This window comes from Paramormyrops kingsleyae, chromosome 16, assembly GCF_048594095.1.
Source record: "Paramormyrops kingsleyae isolate MSU_618 chromosome 16, PKINGS_0.4, whole genome shotgun sequence".
NCBI classification, from domain to species: domain Eukaryota; kingdom Metazoa; phylum Chordata; class Actinopteri; order Osteoglossiformes; family Mormyridae; genus Paramormyrops; species Paramormyrops kingsleyae.
This window is the reverse complement of record NC_132812.1, coordinates 6927135-6950244: the sequence shown is the minus strand read 5'-3', so window position 1 is coordinate 6950244 and position 23110 is coordinate 6927135. Positions and strand designations below refer to the sequence as shown.

General features: G+C 49.3%; 1 protein-coding gene across 4 annotated transcripts in view; it reads right to left on the bottom strand.

The window, feature by feature from the left end:
• Positions 1–9340: 9340 nt before the first annotated feature.
• Positions 9341–23110, bottom strand: part of gtdc1 (glycosyltransferase-like domain containing 1) — a 44576-nt gene continuing 30806 nt past the window's right edge. For 3 of the 4 annotated variants that reach the window (XM_023815976.2, XM_023815974.2, XM_023815980.2), the window contains 5 exons: positions 20409–20518; positions 18655–18799; positions 14584–14654; positions 14017–14108; positions 9341–9548 (listed from right to left, as the gene is read on the bottom strand). In XM_023815976.2, the coding sequence (XP_023671744.1) occupies positions 9465–9548; positions 14017–14108; positions 14584–14654; positions 18655–18799; positions 20409–20518 (502 nt within the window). In that variant the 3' untranslated portion in view covers positions 9341–9464. Of the gene's footprint in view, positions 9549–14016; positions 14109–14583; positions 14655–18654; positions 18800–20408; positions 20519–23110 lie in introns of those variants that run through there. The other variant, XM_023815981.2, reaches the window with a different exon arrangement.

The following is a 23110-nucleotide window of genomic DNA, read 5'->3' as shown; positions in this document are numbered from 1 at the left end:
TGAACAGTTTAAGCGGCTTCAAGCTCTCAGAAAATGTCTAGGGCGATCCCGACTCTTTGTTCTTGAAAATGAAAATGGAGGGTGTCCCATAAATTGTTATAACTGGGGTAAGTGCTGGCCTAGGGAGTGCGCAAGCTAAACCCGAAGGCCTTGTTCTCCAAATCGACGGCACTGTCGAGCATGTGGACCCTGTGGATATTCAAAGGGAGTTTCCTTATTCCTGCACATCCTCGCTTTGTAGGCGAGGCAGCCTGACATCTGCACATCCTCGCTTTGTAGGCGAGGCAGCCTGACATCTGCACATCCTCGCTTTGTAGGCGAGGCAGCCTGACATCTGCACATCCTCGCTTTGTAGGCGAGGCAGCCTGACATCTGCACATCCTCGCTTTGTAGGCGAGGCAGCCTGACATCTGCACATCCTCGCTTTGTAGGCGAGGCAGCCTGACATCTGCACATCCTCGCTTTGTAGGCGAGGCAGCCTGACATCTGCACATCCTCGCTTTGTAGGCGAGGCAGCCTGACATCTGCGTGCCGCAAAACGTGCAAAACGTTCTACTTTGGGTTCCATTCAAATAAAACGCACAATGTGGTTTTTCCCTCCTACGCAAAGATGCTATATTATCACTGAACGAACAAATAAACAAACAGAGCCATGACCAGACAGAGTTTGCATTTCATGAAGAATTACAGGGCATTGTGTAAGTTCATAGAGTCACCATCTCAAAGGTTCCTGTCGGTATGTTTGTGGATGGACTCCCAGATTTGATCAGAGTTATTTGGAAGCCAGGAGATTTATACTCAACACCTGCCACTTGTTAGACTGCATAGATTTAGCCACGTTTAATCTGGGCCTGATAGTCAGATAACAGAGATCTGCTGGATAAAGGACAGATCAATCTAGGGATTAAAGTCTGGTTTTCAGACAAGCATTTGGCAGAGTACGTCTGATTGATTTAAATAGGTATGTCTTGACATGAGTTTTTCGTTTAAGATATTTAAAAAATTTTCTCCAAAATTGAATCTTAGATTTCATCAAATTAATTTTCTCTAATAGTCTGTAAACTTTTTATGTCTACTTGCCCCTCTGAAGTGTTATTAGAAAAAATAACTGGGTTTGGACAAATGTAAATATCAAATGTAAGTCAGCATATACTGTTGTAACTGGATAATTCAGTTTTCCAAATCAAAATAAACAAAATGAACCTCATACAGACTTTAATTCTTTATTGAGTGTTTATACCTCACTGTAGAGAGCTTTGATTTACTTGTCAAAATGAAATTCTAAAGGGTATAACTCCAAAAAGAAGTGTTTTGGAGTAACACTGTAGAGCAATAACTGCGAGATGTCTGGCAGAATTAATGAAGAGTTACTGACGGAATAAGAAATGATTGCCTTTGTGTGCTCAGCAGCAGCAGAGAGCCACGGTACCCCAGTAATGACACTTGATGAGAGCATTCATAAAAGAACCGATTAAAAGTTGCAGATGGAACTTCTGACATTTGTTTCCATTCTCTAAATCCCATTTAAGTTATCTTCAGTCCCACAGTGTCCCCATCCGTCCATCAACAGCTTAAACTGCAGCGTATTATGTTAAACAGATTCAAATAAATAAATATGTCAAGTGGATGTAGATAAACTGGTATCCAAAGACCATTAAAAGTTCCATTGGTCCCACAAAGGCTCGTTTCCACGAGTTGGGTGAGATGGGTGTGGCCTGCCCCAGCCCTGTGTGCGAGACGTCCAATCGAATTCCACACGCGAACTTCCATTGCAAAAACCCCGTGATAATGTAACGACGGGCTCCCAGGTCCCATTGACCTGTGGCACTGGGCTGAACATGCTTCTCCAGCTGAAAACCTCTTCAGCGCATGGGGCAGGTTTAGAAAAAGTCCCCCTGCTACACAGTCTGCAGTTATTTTTCCGTCGGTTACGTTGGGAGGAGGACAGAGGCTGGTGGAAGACCGGTTGAGTTGGATTCACTGCAGAGAAATGCGGAAACATGAGGCCTGTCCGCCATGGCTGCCACATTCCAGCTCCCTTTATCTCATCCTTTGTTACACATAATTCTCCGTGGATTAGAAAAACAATCAATCCAATCAAGGAAACATGGGAAATAATGAACATACTGGAGGGGAAACCTCTCCAGAAGCGTCTGGAATTTAGAGGAGGGAAAAGAGATCCTGGCCTAGCAGCCGAATATATATTAGTCATGAGTAATTCGTTTATGTCCTCAGAAGTATTTCAGAGGACACAGTCGTGGCGCCTTTGTTGTGCTTAAAGGCCTCTCCCCTCTCTGTGAGAGAGGCCAATAAGTGCTAATTACGAACGCCGGTTAATTACAAAAGGCAGCGGCTGTACAGGACTGGGCCAGGGAAGCCCCCCCCCCCCCCCATATGGACAAGTTAGTGAGGATCCCCCCCCCGCCACAGACCGCTAACCTGCAGCCGAGGTAAACGGGCTGCCTCTGCTTCGTGAGAGACGGATACACTTCAGATGCACAAAAGCAGAGTCCAAGTCTGCATTCCAAGTTTCAGCTGGGAACTGGAAAATTCTGGCCTTTTCCAAATTAGCATGCAAATTTTCCTGTAGCGTACATTAAACCCCCGACCCTGTGTCACTACTCACCTGCTATAATTCCCCCCCCCACACACACACACAAAAGATGCTGGGACAAACTCCTCAGGCCAGATTTGGCTCAGGGCTGTTCCCTGTTTCCCAGAATGCAACGGCGCCCCACCTGGGATGGCAGCAGAGAACGGGGGACAAAAGGTGACCTGGGCCCTGTGGAAGAAATGCAGACCACCCCCCCACAAAGAGCTCCGATCACTCCCAGCGGTGGAGAAGTGGACCCCCTTCAGTAAGCGCCTTTGTCCCACGGTGTCATGCTCAAATGCCGCCATCTGCATATGAAGAGAGCCAGGGGGTGGCCACAGCGCCCCCTAATTGACATTCATTCAATTATGCAAATGAGACGGCCCGTGTTCACGCCAGTCATTTTCACCACGGTGTCACCATCCTCTCACCATAATAATCACACGGCAAGCAAGCGAAACCATCTGAGGACGGACAAACTTGTGAGGGCAGCACAGGGATGGGGGTGTGACAGTGAGGACATTTGGGGGGGGCGGGGGGGTGAAGACCTCAGGCTTGCATTCTGAAAGACCACGACCTCACTGGTGTGGCACATGGGGGTATGCGGTGGGCGGAGGCGACCGAGATCCGGCCCAGATGCCGAGAGGCGGCACAGAGCGTATCACTGAGCATCCCGCTAGAGCTGCTGGCAGCCAAAGAAGTTTGGAACTTTAAGCTAATTAATGCACCTCAGAATGTGAAATATGGAGGCATGTAATAATTAGAGCAACAGCATGATGTACTAACGGGCTCTGCGGCTCAGACAGCCTCCCCCCCCCCCCGGTCAGAGGGTCAGGTTTTAATCAGTGTCTTTCAGAAGTGAGAGCTTTCAAGGGCTTTTAAAGAGCCCCCATTCAGAAGCCACCGAGAGGCCCGGAATCATCCGTGGGAGGCCAGAAGGCAAGGTAGAGCAGCACACTCCCTGCTGGCTAGGGGGCGGGACAGGGGCTCATGTGGGAGTGAGTGCCCGAGCTACTGGGGGGCAGAGCCGGGGAGGCCACACGGGACAATTTCTGCACCACACAAAACCACAACATTAACCAGTCACCCGCCATGAAGAAGTATGGCTGCCATGATCAACCATGTGACATCAACAGTGGGCGTGGAAGTCATGTGACATAGGGATGGGCTGGGAACAAGGCTAAATGATGTCGATATCAAAAAACCAGGCGGAGAAAAATCATGTATGACCCCTGTGAAGGAGTCCAGGCAAACGAGTGGCCTTCTGGAAAGAGATGCCAGGAAAGCTTAAGCCTTGCCTATTTAAGGGAGGAGGGAGGGAGGGCAGAGTGGTGTATGGGTACCTGTGCGAGTGGGGCATGGGGGGCAGTCCCAGGCCAACCGGAGTGGAGTAAAACATGAAGCCCCCGCGAAAAAAGCCACAAACAAACACTGATAAATATACAGCTGCACACGCACACACATCTTCAGCGGTGTCTCTGATTCAAAAAGCAAGGAATTCCTCAAACCATAAAGGAGGCAGATTATATCTAAGTGAAGACAGGGTGTGTCCTGGGGGGGGGTGATTTACCCGCTCCCCCATGTCTGGCGTCACGCCTCATTCAAGGCCGCCATAGCCGCCCCAGTGAGATAGCTCCGCCCACCGTGTCTTACATGGCTGATTCACAGCCTAATACCGAGCTAATGCCTTTAATTTAATGTCTGCAGTTGCTGTAATTGGTATAATATCACAGTGCAATATATTACAGGGGCGGCAACGTTAGGCACTAAATTGAAATTTTAAAGTGAACGGCAGAATGTGTGTGTGCACATGTGGGGCCGGGCGCCCTATTAATCGTGGTTTTCTAGTGGAGGGGGTCCTATTTGACACGGTTTTCCAGTGAGGGGAGCCCTATTGGACGCGGTTTTCCAGTGAGGGGAGCCCTATTGGACGCGGTTTTCCAGTGAGGGGAGCCCTATTGGACGCGGTTTTCCAGTGAGGGGAGCCCTATTGGACAGAGTTTTCCAGTGAGGGGAGGACAGGTCTTGAATGGACTGCAGGATCCCTTTGTAAAGATCTTATGTCCCACAGGTAGCGGGAGCACAGTGGGATTCCCTCATTGGCATTCGCCATCAGAGGCACGCTGAGTCACCCCTGTGGGTTATGGGGGAGGTGATGCACCAGCATTCCACACCCAAAGGGTCACAGTAGGTGCACAGGATAAATGGCTAACCCTTGGTCTGACACAAAGCTTTGCTCTCATCTATATGTATCTGTGTACGTCTTTAAAGGGAGAGCATGATGAGATATTTGAAAACTTACACATTTCAAAATACCTGTTCTTGTACTTGTATAAAATGTTAAAGTTTCATTTCATTTATAATCACACTGCCCGAAAAAGGAAGTCACACTTAAACATGACATTTCCTGCTCTAAGAAGCCAGCAGTCATTTCTGTGCTGATTATATAAATATCAAACATGTAGAGAGATGTAGAGCATTTGCCTTGTTATTGAGTTGTTGACTGTGAAAAAGATTAAAGCTGTACGTCAGCTGCGATGAACCGGCGAACATTTCGGGGGCCTCGTTCCAGACGGTTAGTTAATCTCTAACAAAATACACGCACAACTGTTGTGAAAACAGTAAATCCTGGACCCTTACAGCAGGTTTAAAGACTGAACGGGTGCGATTATTACCGTTATTATAATTGAATTATTTGGCAGATGCTGGTGTCCCAAGCAATAGGGCGTAAACATAATGGAATTATACAATTAGTAAATACACCCCCCCCCCCCCCCCCCCGTTTACACAGTGCAGAGAGGAGAATGGAATGAACGGCTCATTCTCAGCCCCCCGCCTCCCGTAACTCTGAGGGTGGGGCCCCCGCTTGCCTTCATTCGCAGTAAAGATGCTTTTCTGACAGTACACAGGATATCTTAGTGGTTACGTTTTGAAATTAATTTGTCTTTTGTGCAGGTACATATTACTGTGATTGCTTGCGCATAACCCATCATACTCTACTCTATAAGGCACTCACATACATTTAGAGGTGAGAGTGAGGGTTGAGGTCTGAGGGCAGGGGGTTAAGGGCCTTGCTGAAGGGCTCAACCGATTGGCGAACATGGGGTTCAAACGGTCGGCCCCCCAATGAAAGGCTCAGAGGCTTAGCCCCTACAGTGAGCCCTAGTGCTTTGAGGTAAGCAAGAGAGGTTCTCTGGTGCCCTAAATTCAGATTCATTCTCTGGTTTCTCGTAGTAATTGCTAGGTGGAAAAGACAGTAACGGGAGCTGGGGGGGTCACTCACGGTGTTGGGGGGCTGCCACCCCTCATTTGCCAGACGTCGAGGAGAACGCACCTGTCTCTACGGCCACAAGCTGCATTATCAGGGGAGGCGGAGGACCTGGCAAAGCAGACACCCCCACCGCCCCTCCATAGATCCTGGCGATGGCCATGCCGTCATGGAGGGGGGGGGGCATCGGGGCGGGGTCACACTGGCGGTGGGAGGGCAGGTGGGCGAGGAGGCCAAACAGGCGGGGCTAACCATTCACCGCACATGCGGATCTTTCTAGCGGAGCGCCGGAAAACAGATGGAAAACTCTCAGCCATGGCGTGCCTGTGGAATTCCGGTCCAGGGAAAGTGACATCAGAGCGTGACCGCCAACATGTCTGCAATGGCGCCCCCCAGAGCATGTGACGGTAACAGCAGCTGTTAGCGGGCAAAGGTACTCAGCCTAGCTGAGGTGTCCCCGATTCGCTGCATGAAGGACGAGATGCGTTTGGCAAGAGTAACAAACAGATTCACTGGAGAAGTGCAGGGAGGGTGGTGTCTTACCCCGGTAAAGACAGATCATGTGCTTTGCAAAGCTGCATCGTACTCAGCACACCTCAACAGGCACTGCATTAGCCTAGTTTGCAGAATTCATGTTCCATGCAGAAGAATTTTAATAAGTTGCCCTGCATTTTTTTTAAACCAAAGGTGGGGTCACTGTTTTGCTTGGGATAACTCGCTGGTTCTGAAGTCCCTTCCAGACATTCTGCATCTCACCAAGACACCCCCTTAATATTTTTACACCCCTTAAACCTCTGGAAATTTTTAACTGCTCCAGAAAGTGTCACACGTAACCGATAACTGTTGGATCTGACATGCCCTGCAGCAACTTTAAACAATAAATAAAATGTAAAAAAGACAAAGCATGAATTCAGTGTCCATTAATAACGGCCGGCACCAGCGACGCGGAGATCAAAACCAACTTTTCCCACATCTGCTCCGAGATCAGCAGCACACGTGTGGCGTCGCGGGGAAAATTCCAGCCTGGATGTACTTCACATGGAATTCCGCAGAGCCAAGAGCCCGACTGTGACACAATAACCCGGCCCGTTAAATGTTCCGGGGTTGGACTTTACCCGCTCCAGGCTGCATGAGCGAGAGCTTGGCCCCTATTGCTCTTAAGAAGAGAACAGGAATGAAGTCTTTCCTGCCTTGTGGTATAAGCACAGCAGAAGCGAGTATAGAGTATAAACTGCTATTTCAATGTACCGTGGTGGAAATCTAGGAAAATACTGGAAAGACTCAATCACTAGGTGGACTGTCACTAAAAATAAACAAAACATTTTTAAACAATAATAAAAAACTAAACATTTTGAGTCAATGTAATTACAAAAATAGGTTTGAATATTTTATTTGGAAAAGGAATACAAAACCTTTTTTAAGCATGCTTTCAGAACAATTCATTTATTACAATAACAGTGACAGTGATGTTCCGGGAACATTCTGGAAAGTTCGAGACGCAGGGGGTATGAGAATCAGGGCAGAGAGCCAGGGCGAGGTGCGTTGCCCAAACTGTGGCATCATCAGGGGCTCGTGGGACAATGGTAGCAATATTAGTCATGTGAACAATGCGCAGTGCTGCCTTGGTAACGGAGTCGCGCCACTCCTGTGCACTGGCGCGATCCCGCGGTAATGTGTCACAGCGACGGTGCCGTGCTGCCCCTACACAGAATCCCTAATTACAGATTAGAGACAACCAAAGCCTGCACTACAGCTTCCATGTGTCAGCTGACGCGGGGCACAGAGTGAACAAAGGGAGCGAGCCCCCCCCCCCATCTGCGAGAATGTAAAATGCATTAGATAGCGGCTGCGAGTAGGCAGGTGTGCCCGGGGCCACATCACAGCTGTGCTCTTGATTGAGTAGGAGGACAGTTTGAGATGCACCCAGAGGCCTGTGTAACCTCAGCAGAGCTATTAATACCAACTCCACACAAACAGCACCTACAAACAGCCAAAATGCCAAATCGCTCATTAACCATCTCCATCTACCCCTCCCCCCCCCGTATGTCAGTACATGCTGTGTGATATGTGTGTGTTTGTGTACACACTGTATGTGTGTACTCTGTGTGTAAGTGCTCTGTGTGTACACTCTGTATGACTATGTGTGTGAGGTTACTGTGAGTGTTTATGCTCTGTGTGTGTGTGTTTGTGTACACACTGTATGTGTGTACTCTGTGTGTAAGTGCTCTGTGTGTACACTCTGTATGACTATGTGTGTGAGGTTACTGTGAGTGTTTATGCTCTGTGTGTGTGTGTTTGTGTACACACTGTATGTCTGTACTCTGTGTGTAAGTGCTCTGTGTGTACACTCTGTATGACTATGTGTGTGAGGTTACTGTGAGTGTTTGTATGCTCTGTGTGTGTGTGTGTGTGTGTGTGTGTGTGTATACGATACAACAGGCGGGTCAGAGTAAGAGCCAGAGGGTGTAGTGACCAGGCCAACAGAGGCAATGGTGGTGGTGGGGGGGTACACAGTGCTGGGACGAGGGACTGGAAGGTTCCACTTATGAGATGCTGGGCCGCGATTCGCTTTGTTACTTCCCCCCCAAATCGGATCCTAAATTCCAACGTGGTGAGATCTCATTGTTCAAAACAAAATGGGACAGTGGAGTGGGGGGTGGGGGGCATGTTCAACCCCCCAGCAGCGAAGACGTCACAAGACACACAGGATGGTGCCCTCCTAAGGTGCCACTGTGACACACAGAGCAGCCAATTACAGCTCGCTGGCTGTCCCAGTCCTCCTCCGGTCTTTGCTGGTGGTGCAATGCATCCTGGGTGGGTACACACACACACGGCAGTTCCCATTTCAGCAGACAGGTGGCGCCGTGTTGCAGGGCCCTGAGCGGCTCTGAATTACAGCTGTTTATCTTCCAGCTTTCTTCAAGATTAATGAAATGCAAATGTGACACTGTGAATCATGGGAGTATCTGCCAGGCCCTTATTAATACCTCCGCTTAAACACCCCAGCACTGAAATGCATGGTGGGGGGCGGGGGCGGGGGGGACTGGGGATCACCTCACGCCTGGAAAACAATTCATGGATGACTGCCCAATTAGACCAGGAGCATGAGCTCTGGAGGACGCGGCAATAACCTGCCGACCCGGACGGCATGCAGGGAGGAGGGCCAGCCAATGGCATGCGTGTGAAGGCGGGGCCTGAGCCAGGGGGGTTGGGAGGGGGGGGGGGATTCCGGCAACGTCCTCCCCCAGTAAAGAGAAGAACAGCACGACGGAGCGGAAATTCAATGTGGCACTGCATATGGGAGGCATAAGAGCGGCTGAGCAGCGGCGTGTGAGGAGTTGGGCAGCCATCTTAAGGTCGGGGCATGTCTGCGTTTCATTTGCCCCGGGGGGGTGGGGGTACAGCCACAGGTTTGTGGCAGATGGTGCAGTGTCAGCTACATTTCCCTCCGATCCTCTCTTCCAATCCTCCCCCCCCCCCCCCCGACACCCGCCATACCCCCCTCCTCCCCCAGTTCCCTCTGATCAGGTAAATATGGCCATGCTCCGGAAAGTTATGTGGATTCCGTCTGGGGCTGGAAACTCGGCGACTCCCCAGCCCCCATCACTGATCTTTGCTGGTGGAGGCTGACAGGACAGAGATGAAGCTGGACCGGAGGCTGCTCCAGGAGAACTGACCAGTGTCCACCTGCGTGGGTGGGGCAGGAGAGTGAGGTCAGCAACACAGAGACAAACAAAACACACATATGACGCTCTTATTACTGTATGTATCTGCGAGAACCTCCATAAAAAGGTGAATGGCTCTGCACTGGCACATAGACTGATAGGCCGTTAAAGTAATTAATACGTTTACAGCAGACTCCTCCATACACACTTCACACAACCAAATAGAGAACAATGTTTTTTGTTTTTTTTTTTAATTAGACGTCGATTAGTAGGTATTTCTCAGGATAAGCTCTAGACACCCTTGAAAAACTCAAAGCTTTTGGCTAATGTGTGCAGCATCGAATCTATGCAGAGCTGGTGCTCTGTGTCCCTGTCGCTCTGCAATTACACCGACAAAGTGCAATTTGGCTGAGGGTGGGGGCATTCAAGTTTCGTTAAAACATTTTTTCTATGCAACAAATCCGAACCAATCAGAATCATCTTTGTCCTTGCTGTCTAGACGATAGACTGGTTTGTGGGAAATGTATTCATCTTGAACTCAACTTGAACTTTTTTTGCTTTAGAAATATCACAATATTTATCGCAAAGAAATCACGTCGCGATATCTGAAATTTTACAATATAATGCAGCCCGAGGCTGCATTATATTGTATTTTTTAACAGTGTGAATGGCAGCAACCGTGGCAAAAACAGCAGGCTTGAAATGAGGCAAACACAACTTGTCCCACACTAAAATTCCCACCAGCGGGAAACAAACAACAACAACATTGCTGGGGAGATGCGTGTCAGGCTATGGCGTAGGGTAGGTGGTTACTCTGTACCAACAGCGTGGATTCTACACAGAAGTACAAGTCAGCCTTTATGGACGGCTCTGTAACAGTGACTGGGACTGCGACACAATCAAAAGCTCCGGACGGTGTTCAGGTCGGTACAGACACCGCAGCTCACGACCGACGGGGTCCAGATCGGCGGCGGATGGGCAGCATGAGCTTGCAGCCGAGCATATGCAGAGAGTGTCTGCTCTCCCCGTGCCGTGTGGGTGATGTGAAGTTTCCCTGGGAGCTGGGAGCTGAATTCCTCGTAGGGAGCTGGGGAGGAACATAAGCCCTCACATGTGACTCTGAACGGCACCCCAGGGGCGACAGGGTCCCGCTGTGATGCGGGGAGGGGTGGGGAGGGGAGGAGCCAGCCAGCCGACCTACCAGGAGACGACCACCATCAAAGCCGGGAGGTGGCAAAGCAGGAATCTGCTTAAAATGGGGGAGGGGCATAAAGCTGACTCTTACTGATGTGGGGGGGGGGGGGGGCAGGGGCTGTAAAGCTGACTCTTACTGAGGGGGGAGGTTGTAAAGGTGACTCTTACCGAGAAGGGAGGCTGTAAAGCTGACTCTTACTGAGTGGGGGCAGTAATGCTGACTCTTACTGGAAGGCGGGGGGGGGGGGGCTTTAAACCTGACTCTTACTGGGGTGGGGTTATAAAGCTGACTCTTACTGAGTGGGGGACTGTAAATATGACTCTGACTCTTAAAGCTGTAAAGCTGACTCTTACTGGGAGGCGGGGGGGGCATAAAGCTGACTCTGCTTGAGGTGGGGGGGGGCTGTAAAGTTGACTCTTACTGGGAGGCGGGGGGGGCATAAAGCTGACTCTGCTTGAGGTGGGGGGGGGGCTGTAAAGCTGGCTCTTACTGGGTGAGGGGCTGTAAATCTGACTCTTACTGGATGGGGGGGCTGTAAAGCTGACTCTTACTGGGTCACTGGACCTCATTAAAGCAACGTTTCATGGGTGGAGATTAAGCTGACAGGATCCATAGGAAATACCTACAGTATGCAAGACGCCATATTCCCAGAGGAAAACAACACACCTTTCTGAGTCAAAAACATATATAACTAAATATACAGTTACCAATGATGGAAGCCGACAAGCTCTGTTGGAAGATATTTGGTTAACGAGGCTGTGATTGGCAATAGATTGAATTCACTGGAAACTAGACCTTGGTCAGTAGGAAGCGGCCTACAAAGCTACAGAATTCACTGGAAACTAGACCTTGGTCAGTAGGAAGCGGCCTACACAGCTACAGAATTCACTGGAAACTAGACCTTGTTCAGTAGGAAGCGGCCTACACAGCTACAGAATTCACTGGAAACTAGACCTTGGTCAGTAGGAAGCGGCCTACAAAGCTACAGAATTCACTGGAAACTAGACCTTGGTCAGTAGGAAGCGGCCTACACAGCTACAGAATTCACTGGAAACTAGACCTTGGTAAGTAGGAAGTGGCCTACACAACTTCAGAATTCACTGGAACCTGGATCTACGCCAGCAGGGAGTGGCCTGCTTAGCCTCAGAATTCACCGGAAAGCTCTCTTCGGTGTCCCTCATTGCCCGCTTTCAGGAGCACACACACCGGCGCCTTGCGTTCTTCTGGAAGCTGCAAGGTGGCGCTGGCCCAGCCCTGCGTTCGTTGTGACGCCATGAAGGGGCCCCCAGACCAGCCTGCTAAGGCACCACTGCGTACACAACAGAAATGGTGACACACCCAGGGCACGACTTCAACCGTCATACTTTTGACTATAATACTTCCTATCAGCTTAAATTAGATCTAACTTTTCGTTATGTATTTTACACACACACCGTGAATGCAAAGCTTTCAGCCCTCTGGCTACACATAGCTAAAAACAGACGTTCATTTACAATTGGCTGGGCAGCATAATGCGTGGGTCTGTCGCGGCCCTGCGCTCCCCCACAATACTATTGCGATTTGGCCTCATTTTGCAGCAGCAGCGGTGGCAGCAGCCAGGCTAAGATGCGATGAAGCACGCATTCCCCCCTCGCTGGCGTTTCTTCTACCTACTTCTCGAGAGCGATCAATTATTTAGCCATCAGCTGCTGACCCGCCCTTTTTCCCAGGCTCCTCCTCCTTACAGCCGTGCGCCGCCTACATGTGACTCGCCTCGAACCCGAGCAAAGCAAGCGGCCTGCTCCATTCGCCTGCCTGCTCCATTCGCCTGCCTGCATACGAAGCCAAGACTGTAATCACCAGGCTGAATCCTGACAAACTTTTCTGCATACACTAACCCTACGCCTATCTGCTCCTACATCTCTCTTCTACACTGAGTGAGGGTCACATGACAGCGACTTTTTAATGCGATGGGCGATTAACTTAGCAGGATGATTTTAGGAGATTAACGGCTGGTACTGCTAACAGTAACCGGTCACGATTTAACCTCAAGCCCTAAGCACGATACCGTAATAAAACACAGCGCACATATAAAGTCAGACACTATCAGCAGAAGCTGTGTCACTGTGGCAAAAGTCTTTAAGGGAAACTGCAAAGGCATCACTGCTTTGCTCTCGCTTTGATTTCACACTGTCAGCAAACTGTAAAACGCTAGTAAATTTAATTGTGCTTATTTCTTACGCCAATCCCCCTGAAAAAAGTCCTGGATCTGCCATTTACATACATTGCGTCCGTTTTATTTGAGTCTTCTGTTCTAATTAAGAATAAAGCCTTAAAAATTTACGATAATGTTTTAGATCAACCTGAAGTCACGTCAATGTAGCGATGGATCCAGTGGGGTTTTTTTTTTTTTGATGTCGACGCCCTTAACTCTCGGAAGGTCTTGTATGACAGCTCAGCGTACTCACCAAAGTGCCAAAGAGCTCTCAGACCATCCTATCTAACCATTTCCACGGAGTACAGAGGAGGGTTAGGCCTCCAACCAGACACCGGCCACATTAATACTGTGACCATCGGCACCTTTGTAAACAGCCAGACATTTCCACGTCCAGTCCAGGGATCGACATTTTAATTTAATACTCGAATCCCGACGCCATCTGAAGTCCGGCTGCGCGCCATCGACACACCCCCAACCACCGCCACCACCCACCGAAGGTCCGCATCCTCCTCCCTCAGAACGTTCCATTACAGTTAAATATTTTTGGACAATTCACCGCGGGATGGCTTCCAAACTCCTCATTCATTAGATCCGTATCCCCCGGACGGCGCCACGGAAGTAGGACGTGAGTCTCTGATGGAGAACTGCTCGCTGGTAAATGGGATCAGAGAATTACTAATCTGCCCCATAGCTAGTGCTTGAACCTCTAATCCTGAGCGGCTGACACAGGAGTCAGACCTGATTATTTGTTACGTGCTAATTGGAGGAATCCTCCTGTCTGCATTGAGCTCCTTAAAATGAAATCAAGCTTCTGAATATTCATACCTGAAATGCTACTGATGCCACATATAGCACTCAGAATGATATACCATCAAAATTTAAGAAAATGTTATATGATTTATTTTTTCCAAAAATGACTGGCAAAGAGGGATTCCATCAGCCCAATTTATCTTTTTCACTGACGTACCAGAAAAAAAGTCCTTTTCTTCTTTCCCTTATAATTCACTGTTGCTCCAGTCACATTCTCCAGTCGCGAATTGATCGCCGTGCCCCTCCATAATGGGTGTGGGGGCCATCTGGCAGTGGTGTGACACCCACCTTAACGCGATGTCTCCTCAGCCGGTCTGGCCTCCTGCAGAAGTCTCTCAGTCTCTTACGGAGCTGCTCAGGTGTGGAGTACAGATACTCAGCTAGAGAAAGAAGCAAAACACATACATATTTCATGAAACAAAAACCTCAAAGCTGAACCCAGATATTAGTCACTTCAGTAATTAAAAATGCATATTGCTCTGTGCCACGCTGTACATTATTAAAGCGTGATTTTTCCAAGTTACCTCACCTCAAAAGGATTTTTAATGTAAAACAGACTCTTCCCAGTGACTGCATGCACGCCCTCACCTCCTTGGGGTAAATTAACTATCTTGTACCAAATAAATACTAAACACTTATATATGCAGACTTACAGCGATTATAGTTCTTTTAGGCAACAGAACAGTGAAAGAGAAAAGTACCTGAAAACACCCAGAATTATTGAAGAAGCGGTAGTCATATTTGCCTTGGCTTTTTGCACTCTATTTCGAGTGCCGAAAATTTGGATCTTTCTACATAAACAAAAAGACACACTACGCTAGTGGACATGTTGATGACACGTATTACGGTATTTACCAGGGAATATCTCGGGATAGACCAGTGCTTTCGGGCATAGGGGATAGCACCCGCAGTGAACAGCTTCTAACCTGAAATGAGAGAGGTGGTTAGCGTTCCCTGCTAGCGGCATTTAAGGCGTCACAGGCCAATCCGGGGGGGCTGACCAGTAAACGGGGGCTACGCCAGCCGAGCCGTTTCACACACACATAAAAACAAGCGGAGCGCATCGTGGCAGCAGTCTCCCCTCACCTTCGCCGAGAAACTCCAACCAAAACGGACTGTGTGGGAGAAGCAAAGCCGCATTCTGGAAGAGCGCGTCCTGCCCGCGACGCGGCAACGATGTTTATGCAGAAGGAGGCGACACCAAAATCTGGTCTCCATTAACACCCGGGGCAAAAAAAAACACTAGACTGTAAAGGCCTTATTAAGAAAGCGGCATGTGTCATCTTTTGAGGATGTACAAAGACCGGATTTCTGCAGCTTCGAAACAATGTTAATGTTTTAAATAAAAGTATTTTATTTCACGCATTTTATGTTCATTCTGCTTTTCAAAATATTTTGACGTTGGTACAGTTGTCTGGACCAAATAATTCTTTAGTATGCAAAAATATGCAAAAATGTATGCAAAAATACAGTAGTAAATAGTAAGTTAAGTTGTCAAATTGCAGAATAACACAAGAATTGGGTATTAATAAATGGTTAAATTGCAACATAAAAATAGCATGTGACTTTGGAGTCAGCGAGCATCCAGAGTAGCTGGCCCATAGGGCTAACCGTGATCTGATGATTCTGCCGGCCGTGAGATTCGAACCGACGGACAGGGGCCTAGATCCTTAAGCCACAGGTCCACATGCCGCCTCCGAAAGCGACACTGGGCACATTATGGGACGTGCAGCACAGGTGCAGACCTACGGCAAAGGTAAGGTGCAGCAGTGTCCCCGCTGAGAACGCGTCCGCACCCTCGGTCTGCAGCCAGTTTACTCGGAGAACATCTCCAAAGCAGAAGAGACAGAGGCAGCCTCATTAAAAACACTACAAAAATAGCCTGTGACACATCATTTTCTTTATTTCTGGGGGGATTCAAACTAACTTCAGTACCTACACACACCCCATTTTCAAGGCTCCTTTTAGGCTGTTAATTATACGGCGCATAAAACCCCCCGAATGAATATGCAGCCGGTGCAGGCGGGCATCTCTCATGCTAAAACACAAATTAGTGGAGAGAACTGCAAGACGGGGCCACATTTCGCTACATTTCTAATTATTTGTGGATGCAGACGAGCAGACAAAACGACCGCCACTGGGATGTAGCCGAATTGTTCTCTGCGATAAAAAGGCTGACTGCGCTCTGTACGGCTTACTTCCACAGGAAACCTTCTCCTCGTCTTTTTTGTGCAATTACTCTCAGAAAAACAGCGTACCTCACATGATCCATTAAATCCCAAATAGGATTCTAATTGATCTCCAGTCAAAACGGCCAGACAATGTCTGCTCCTCTCAACTTAATACATTGTTGCCGGGATCTATGAAGCTTAATATCAAGTCCTATTCACTTCAAGGGCCATAAATTGTGTGTGTGCGTGTGTGTGCACGCGCGTGTGCATGCGCAAATAGTTATGGGGCTTTTGATTCTAAATATAATTAGCTGATAATTTTGTTTGGCTGAGTTACTATCACCGGAGGGCTTTGAGAGAGGCCCCGCTCACATTATTCAGCAATAATGAATCAGACAGGTTAAATTCTGCCGTAATGAGCCTCAGGTCCGACTGCGACACCTCAGCCCGCTTCTCCAGGCACCCCCACTCTTAGGGGCGAAAGCACAGCTCGGAAAATTAAAAAAAAAAGGAAAAAGGTGGAGTGTGACCGCAAGCAGTAACGAAGAAGAGCCACTACAAAGAGGTGATTAAAATAGGGCCCCCTTAAATCAGCCGCTAATTAAATGGGTATGCTAATGCTGTCATGCTTAGCAGACAGAATTAAAATTACTTACTGTAAAATGCACACCACGCTTTTATTAACATGACGTATTAAGTATTTACATCCAATTGTGCTTCTGCACTCATACTCCAGTGATGTGTGTTTCATGACGCCGTCCTGTCAGAACTTCATATCACAATATTCTAGAATATTCTAAGGGACGCCAGTCACGGGGGTCCGTTTCCTGTCATCTTTGGCCTGACCCCCCCAGGAATCATATCCCCTCGGCAGGGTGGGTGGGCGAGCCACTGTCGTCTGGGCAGCAGGGCGGTGGGGATCAAAGGCGGATCGTGGCTGGTGAGCACTTGGCAAGCAGATGCCCCCCCTTCACCCTGGCCCACCCCTCAGACTTCTCAGAAGGACGCCATATTCCCCACGCAGGAGCGCACACACCTCAGCCGGGGGCCCGCCTCTGTCTGCCAAGGCGGGGCCAATCAAGCCAATTAAAGCCACTTTTCACTTTCATTAGTTAGACTCTCAGCCCAGAAGATGACCACCTGCCCCCCCAGGACGGTAATGACACCAGAATTCAGACTGCAGCTTCTGCCCTCAAGAAAAGCAGAGTGCTAAAACTCTGCAGTTCCTGCTGCGTGGTGCTCAGGTGGAGGTGGAGCAGACATGCAGGGGGCGCTAGATCCGGATGTGGAGCCGGTGTGTCAACAAACCAGTCACGCATAAGGCGCCCTTTTCTGGGACAGTGTGTGACCTGGAGGTTTAATGCTCCCGTAAGCCATCATTTACCCCACCGCCCGGCTTTGTATGCGTAAAGCATCTGGGCACTCGAACCCATGACCTTGTGGTTGTCATGGGGAATAGTGTGACGTAACCTGAGTCTGACCCAGAACTCAACCCGTGTCCTTGCTGGTATCAGAGGGAATGGCATGGCGTACCCTGAGTCCGACCCAGGACTGAAACTAGAGACCTTGCGGGTATCAGAGGGAATGGCATGGCGTACCCTGAATCCGACCCAGGACTCAAACCCGTGACCTTGCGGGTATCAGAGGGAATGGCATGGGGTACCCTGAGTCTGACCTAGGACTGAAGCCCGTGACCTTGCGGGTATCAGAGGGAATGGCATGGCGTACTCTGAGTTTGACCCAGGACTCAAACCTGTGACCATGTGGGTGTCACAGGGAATGACATAGTGTACCCTGAGTCTGACCTGGGATTCGAACCCATGACCTTGCGATCATCTTCCCTCGCTGGCACCTGCTGCCCCAGCGTCCATGGGGGGGGGCACAGCGGCTCCCCAGCCCATTGTGTAAAGCAGCTAATTACGCCACATTGTGAGGTGGGGCTCCAGCTGGGGGCCCACAGGGACACTCGCATACAGAGGAATCCAGTTCCCATTATCCCATGACCTGGATTCAGCCTCAAAGCCAGCGGGTGACAGAGGGAGGGGCCACGGAGGGGGGGACTCAAGACCTTGCTGGTGAACACCGCAACGTACACCTAGATCAGACATGCACCCCCGCACCCCCGCACGCACACACTCATGCACGCATACGCGCACACACACCATCGCCCCGGAGCCTCGAGAGCTGCTGCGTCTGGGGAGGGAGGCTTTGCAGCCTCCCCAGTAATTAAACGCTGAGAGGAGCCATGGAGAGGGAATGCTGGGTAAGTCGCCAGGGAGCGTAATCCTGCGGAGGCGCCAGAGCAGAGTGACACCGCCCTGCCACCGGGGGCGCCAAGAGGCACAAGAGGCCCCTAAGGCAGCCTGGTGCCTTCTCCGGATTAGCCTACACGCCTGTGCACTGCGGGACGGTGAGGAGAACAACCACAAAACATGTAGAAGGGATCACTAACAGTGGGTGGACACCAGGGAAAACTAGACATCTTATCAGCCGACAGACCAGGGTTCTTCAACTCTGGACCTCGATTCCAAATCCAGGCCGTGTTTTCAGTCCTCCCAGGTAGTTGTTTAATAATTACTGATTCTGATTGGTCAGAGGCTTCACACCTGACTGACAGGTAAAGGAAGGCTGGAAAACCAGCAGTGCTCGGACCTCGAGGACCGCGAGTTGAAGAACCCTGCGATAGACCATCATTAAGCAAGAAGGCTGGAGGGGCGTCTGGCAGGGCGGGAACCGGCGAGCGGGAGGGACTCACATGGCCACGCCAAAGAACTCGTGCCGGGCGGTGGAGACGACGACATCGGCCTGGCAGAGAACCTCCAGGTACTGCTCTCTGCTGGACAGGAAGCCCCAGTGCAACACGCGGGCGGCCAGCTCCTCCCTGGCACCGGAGAAGACATCTGGGGGGGGAAAGATGGGGGGAGAGCAAGCGAGTGAGTGAGGGATGGGCAGACAGACAGGCAGAGGAGGGGAACGGCCAGCGATCCGTCGTGGCGCCAGGACGGCCCTCGGAAGTTCAGCTTTATTAGCCGCCGCTCATTTCTTAACGAACTTTATGCCATCGTTTGCTTGTATAATCAGGGCGAAGGAGCAGAACGGTGAACGGAGATGCGGAAATGCGCTGACAGAGCCGCCACCGCCGCTCCCCGCCCAAACGGCCAACCGCGCGCAGGAACCGGCCAGCCAGAGCCCGTTTCATAAAAGTCGCTTAGCAGACACTGGGACAAAATGGACTGTAAAGTTCGTTAGATGAAAATATTAAAAAAGAATTAAGCTAATGGAGATGGAATTAAAAGAAATGAGGCAACAAACACATCACGCCAAAAATGGCATCGGCGTGACAGCCGCGATTCCTTAATGACGGAATACGCCGGGAAAAATTAAATGGCATTCCGCGCTTAAATTTCTTTGAAAAGTAATGATCTGTGAACGATGTTCACTCCAGGCGGGGGTGGGGGGGGGGGGTTGAGAGTGTCAGGGAATAACCAAGGGAGGGGTCCCATTGGAATAGAGGGGTCCTGGAGACTCCCTCATCCGAGGGGCAGGGAGGAGGAGAACGGACAACAAGGCGGCCCCCCGCGGAGCGAAAGAGCCGCCCTGAAAGAGGCCCCGTACCCAGCAGCTACACAGGGTGTATACACCGGCAAGAGGAAATCAATACCGTGCACCTATTAAGAAAATCAAACTAGATTAAAATGGTTTAAATGTAATTACCTTTCGAGTAATCTTAACTGTAATTCTTAAATATGACTTAAATTTACGGCCGCACTTCCTACAAGTTTATGCTGCTATAAAACTCAATATTCCAATATACGAGAGTACACTTCCTGGGCGGGGTACGGATGCAGACAGTGGCCGGGCCGGGCGGTATTAATTAATGAATGCGGCGTCAGAGATATCCGTGTGCACCCGGAGACATTATAATATCATCAACCACTCTAATGGGGGGTGTATTTTATAAAAAAACATAAAATTTGTCCTTAGCACTGAGCGTATTGGTCTGCCAGGTGAACCCAACCTCTACAACTTATTAATATAGAAGGAATTTACTAAATTATATGTCACTCTACTCATCATTACTGCTGCATACTGGTGTAAATATATTTGAGTTATTAAAACCCCTAAAAATGAATAAATGTCTGTCGGCTGTACGGGCAGCTTTTTCGGGGATCGTCTCAGAGAGAGAACTCGGTGTATCGGAACAGACTCTGTAAGATGCCGATTGTGGAAAATGAGCAGGATCCGGGATTGAAGGAGGCCCTTTCCGTGCTGGGAATCCGCCTCTTCGGGGGAGAATGTCAGGCGACAGAGGAGGCGCTCTGCCAATAATTGGGTCCAACAGGCTTCACTCGGTGGAAAACAGGCACTGGTTTCTCACCGCCGTCTTTAAGAACCATCCATTATTTCCACGCGGTGTAACAACCAGCCTCCCAGAACATTAGAAACCCCAAAACGCTCAATTAAAAATAAATTTAAAGCATACGCCCCTCGCGCTCGAACCCCTCGTACCTGGGACCTCGGTGAATGTCTCGCCGAGGACGGACACTTGAAAGCTCAGTCCCTCCTCCTTCAGCTTCAGGAGCGTCGTGAGGAAGAGCTCGGGGTCTTTGTCGTGCTCCCTTGGAACAAAACAAATAGAATTTGGCTCTTTTGATTGGGTGGCCCCGACGCACGGCGGCAGTGGGCGGGCAGCAGCGGCGTCCTACGAGCCGGCGAGGCAGCCGACTCCACTGTCAAAGTCGGCTTCTCCAACTCTGCATTGAAGTAGCTAAACATCTGAGAGAAGCCGGGCCTTAAGAGGATCCAGCCCAACTTTCCCCCACGACGTCGTTACTTACGCTGAAGATTTTACGGAATAATTCATCATACCCCTTACCCATAACCCCCCCACCGCCTCTCAATTACTATTTTATGGCAGGTGCCGTGTTACACTGCACTGCTGGTATCATTATTGACGTGACATTCCTGTCATTCCTGCACACAGCGACCAGCACCTGCTGCATGTTCCTTGTCCATCACGTCAACACCCGGAGCTCTCTGAGTGCATAGTGGAAACCTTGCTGCCCCCCCCCCCCCATTCCTTTCTCCAGTGGCCGGAGGGAAGACAAGACCACTGGCTTGTACTCGTCCATTGTTGCCTGCGAATGTGTCTCCGCAAAGCCGTGTCCGTTTTCTCTCCTCGCGTTCCCATGTAAACGCCGTGATGGCTTCATCGTCTGCAGGCCTCCTCTCTGGCCTGTCAGCGTCCATCCCGCCAGAGTGTCGCTGTGGATCAGGACCAATCGCGGTGCTGCTGCTGAAGTCCGCGGCCAATCATGGATGGCGACACCCACGTTATTTACTGCTTTCACCTAGAGTTCATATGACAACGGCTTGCTTTAGGCTCGAATCCTGCGGCTAGCTTTGCCCACGGCACAGAAACGAGCAGGAGTAAACTCATCCCGGATTGGACATAGACTTCACCAGCAGTGATGCAATTGGTCCTGGTTCACAGTCTTGGCCTAAGATAACTCATAACCCATCTCCCACACACTTGCTTAAAACTTTCCATCACTATTGTCTTCATTCTTTAAAATTAGGACTGACGAGGACACGGTTGCCCTGTAAAGGCTGGATCTCTGCCATCTCGAGTTCCAGGGTAGCTTCAAGTCCACATTTCTGCAGCAGCCTTCCCTACAAAGCCGACCCACACCCCGTAAAGGTCGGGCAACAAAAACAGATGTACCGGCAGTTAAAGTTATATAGGCACATAATAAACACAACCAGTTTTAATTAGCATATGTACAATACTTTCCATCTTTACCGCCTAACCAGTGATGAAATTAATTGGAGACTTTACCGCAACAGCCATTTAAGAATCTAATTAGAGTTCCCAAATTATTGACTTAATTTCAAGGTGATCTAGGGATATGAATCACCAAGAAAGAGACATGATCCAGTTATTTCAACCTTAAACTACAAAGACAACAGCTAAGGTCTTGTGCCGACGTTACAAAGCCATGCTGCTTCCCAAACCTCGCGCTGGATTTTAAAAAACGGCCTCAACCAAAAGGTCTTCACAGATTTGAAATTCAAAATCAGTTTTGACTGATAAATTAGTGTCTCTAGAGATATTAAACGAAAGATGGGGAAGAAAGAGTATTGTAATATGAGCTGCAGTATGTATGACGTTTCCATAAAATCATCACCCATGAACCGTGTTGGAGCAGCCATTTTATTTACCACTATGTATGTGATGTATCGCCAGTTCAAGGCATCTCTGTGATGGGAGCCCGTGGTGAACTGATAATCAGTCAATGAAATTTCTTTTTTCGTTTACTCTGATGGCTCCAATTAGCAGCGAGCTAAAGTCCTCGGCAGACTGGGGAGGGCTAGAGGGAAGGGTGGGCAAACATGAGCACCTTCAAGGGGCGGACTCTCGTGGCCATGTCGGCCGGCGGAACCGCGACCCTCACGCTCAAGAAACATTGCCATTGTTTATGGATCGGTGTTTTCCATTAAATAAAGAAGAAAAGCACAAGATCCCTCACGGAGAAACGTAACGATAAAACGATCCCCCTTGTTCCAGAAGAGCCGACGGCTGAACTATCGCATTAGGATATCAAGACAGAAAGATAATATGTTAGATTAAATATGTATGGGGAAATTAGGATATCTCAAGCATTATATCATTTGAATTCAAATCACTCCATCAGAGGACAATGTCTCATTACAGGGCAAGGGAAATTAGTAGATTAAAAACACTATCACACTTGCAGATGATATAGATAATTTGGTTCTTGAATTTTAAAGTTCTTAACACAGTATTAAAAAGGCGGCGATACAGTACCTAACAGTGCACTAAATTAGGTGCAGAATATGTAAGATAATAAAAGATCCCATCGTTCTGTAATGGTGGGGGCACATTAAGCTTTTGTACAAGATCTAAGACGCCTGTCAGCCAGTGTGTTCAATCACTAAAGATTTGTTACCTCATTTATTTACGTAATTATGTCTCCATGTATGCATTTTAATAAACGTAATAAACGGTTTTCTCACTGCTTAAGCCGCAGTGGTGGTGATGGCGGGCGGGGGGGGGGACCACACTGCTCCTGCCCCCCCTCCCCCCACTAATGAGGATCCATGGGCAGGATTTACCTTTGCCTGAATGATGAGTGGTAAACGGTTGGATTTTAACCGGCAAGGCCAATTATCTGCTCCCCCTGCACTGC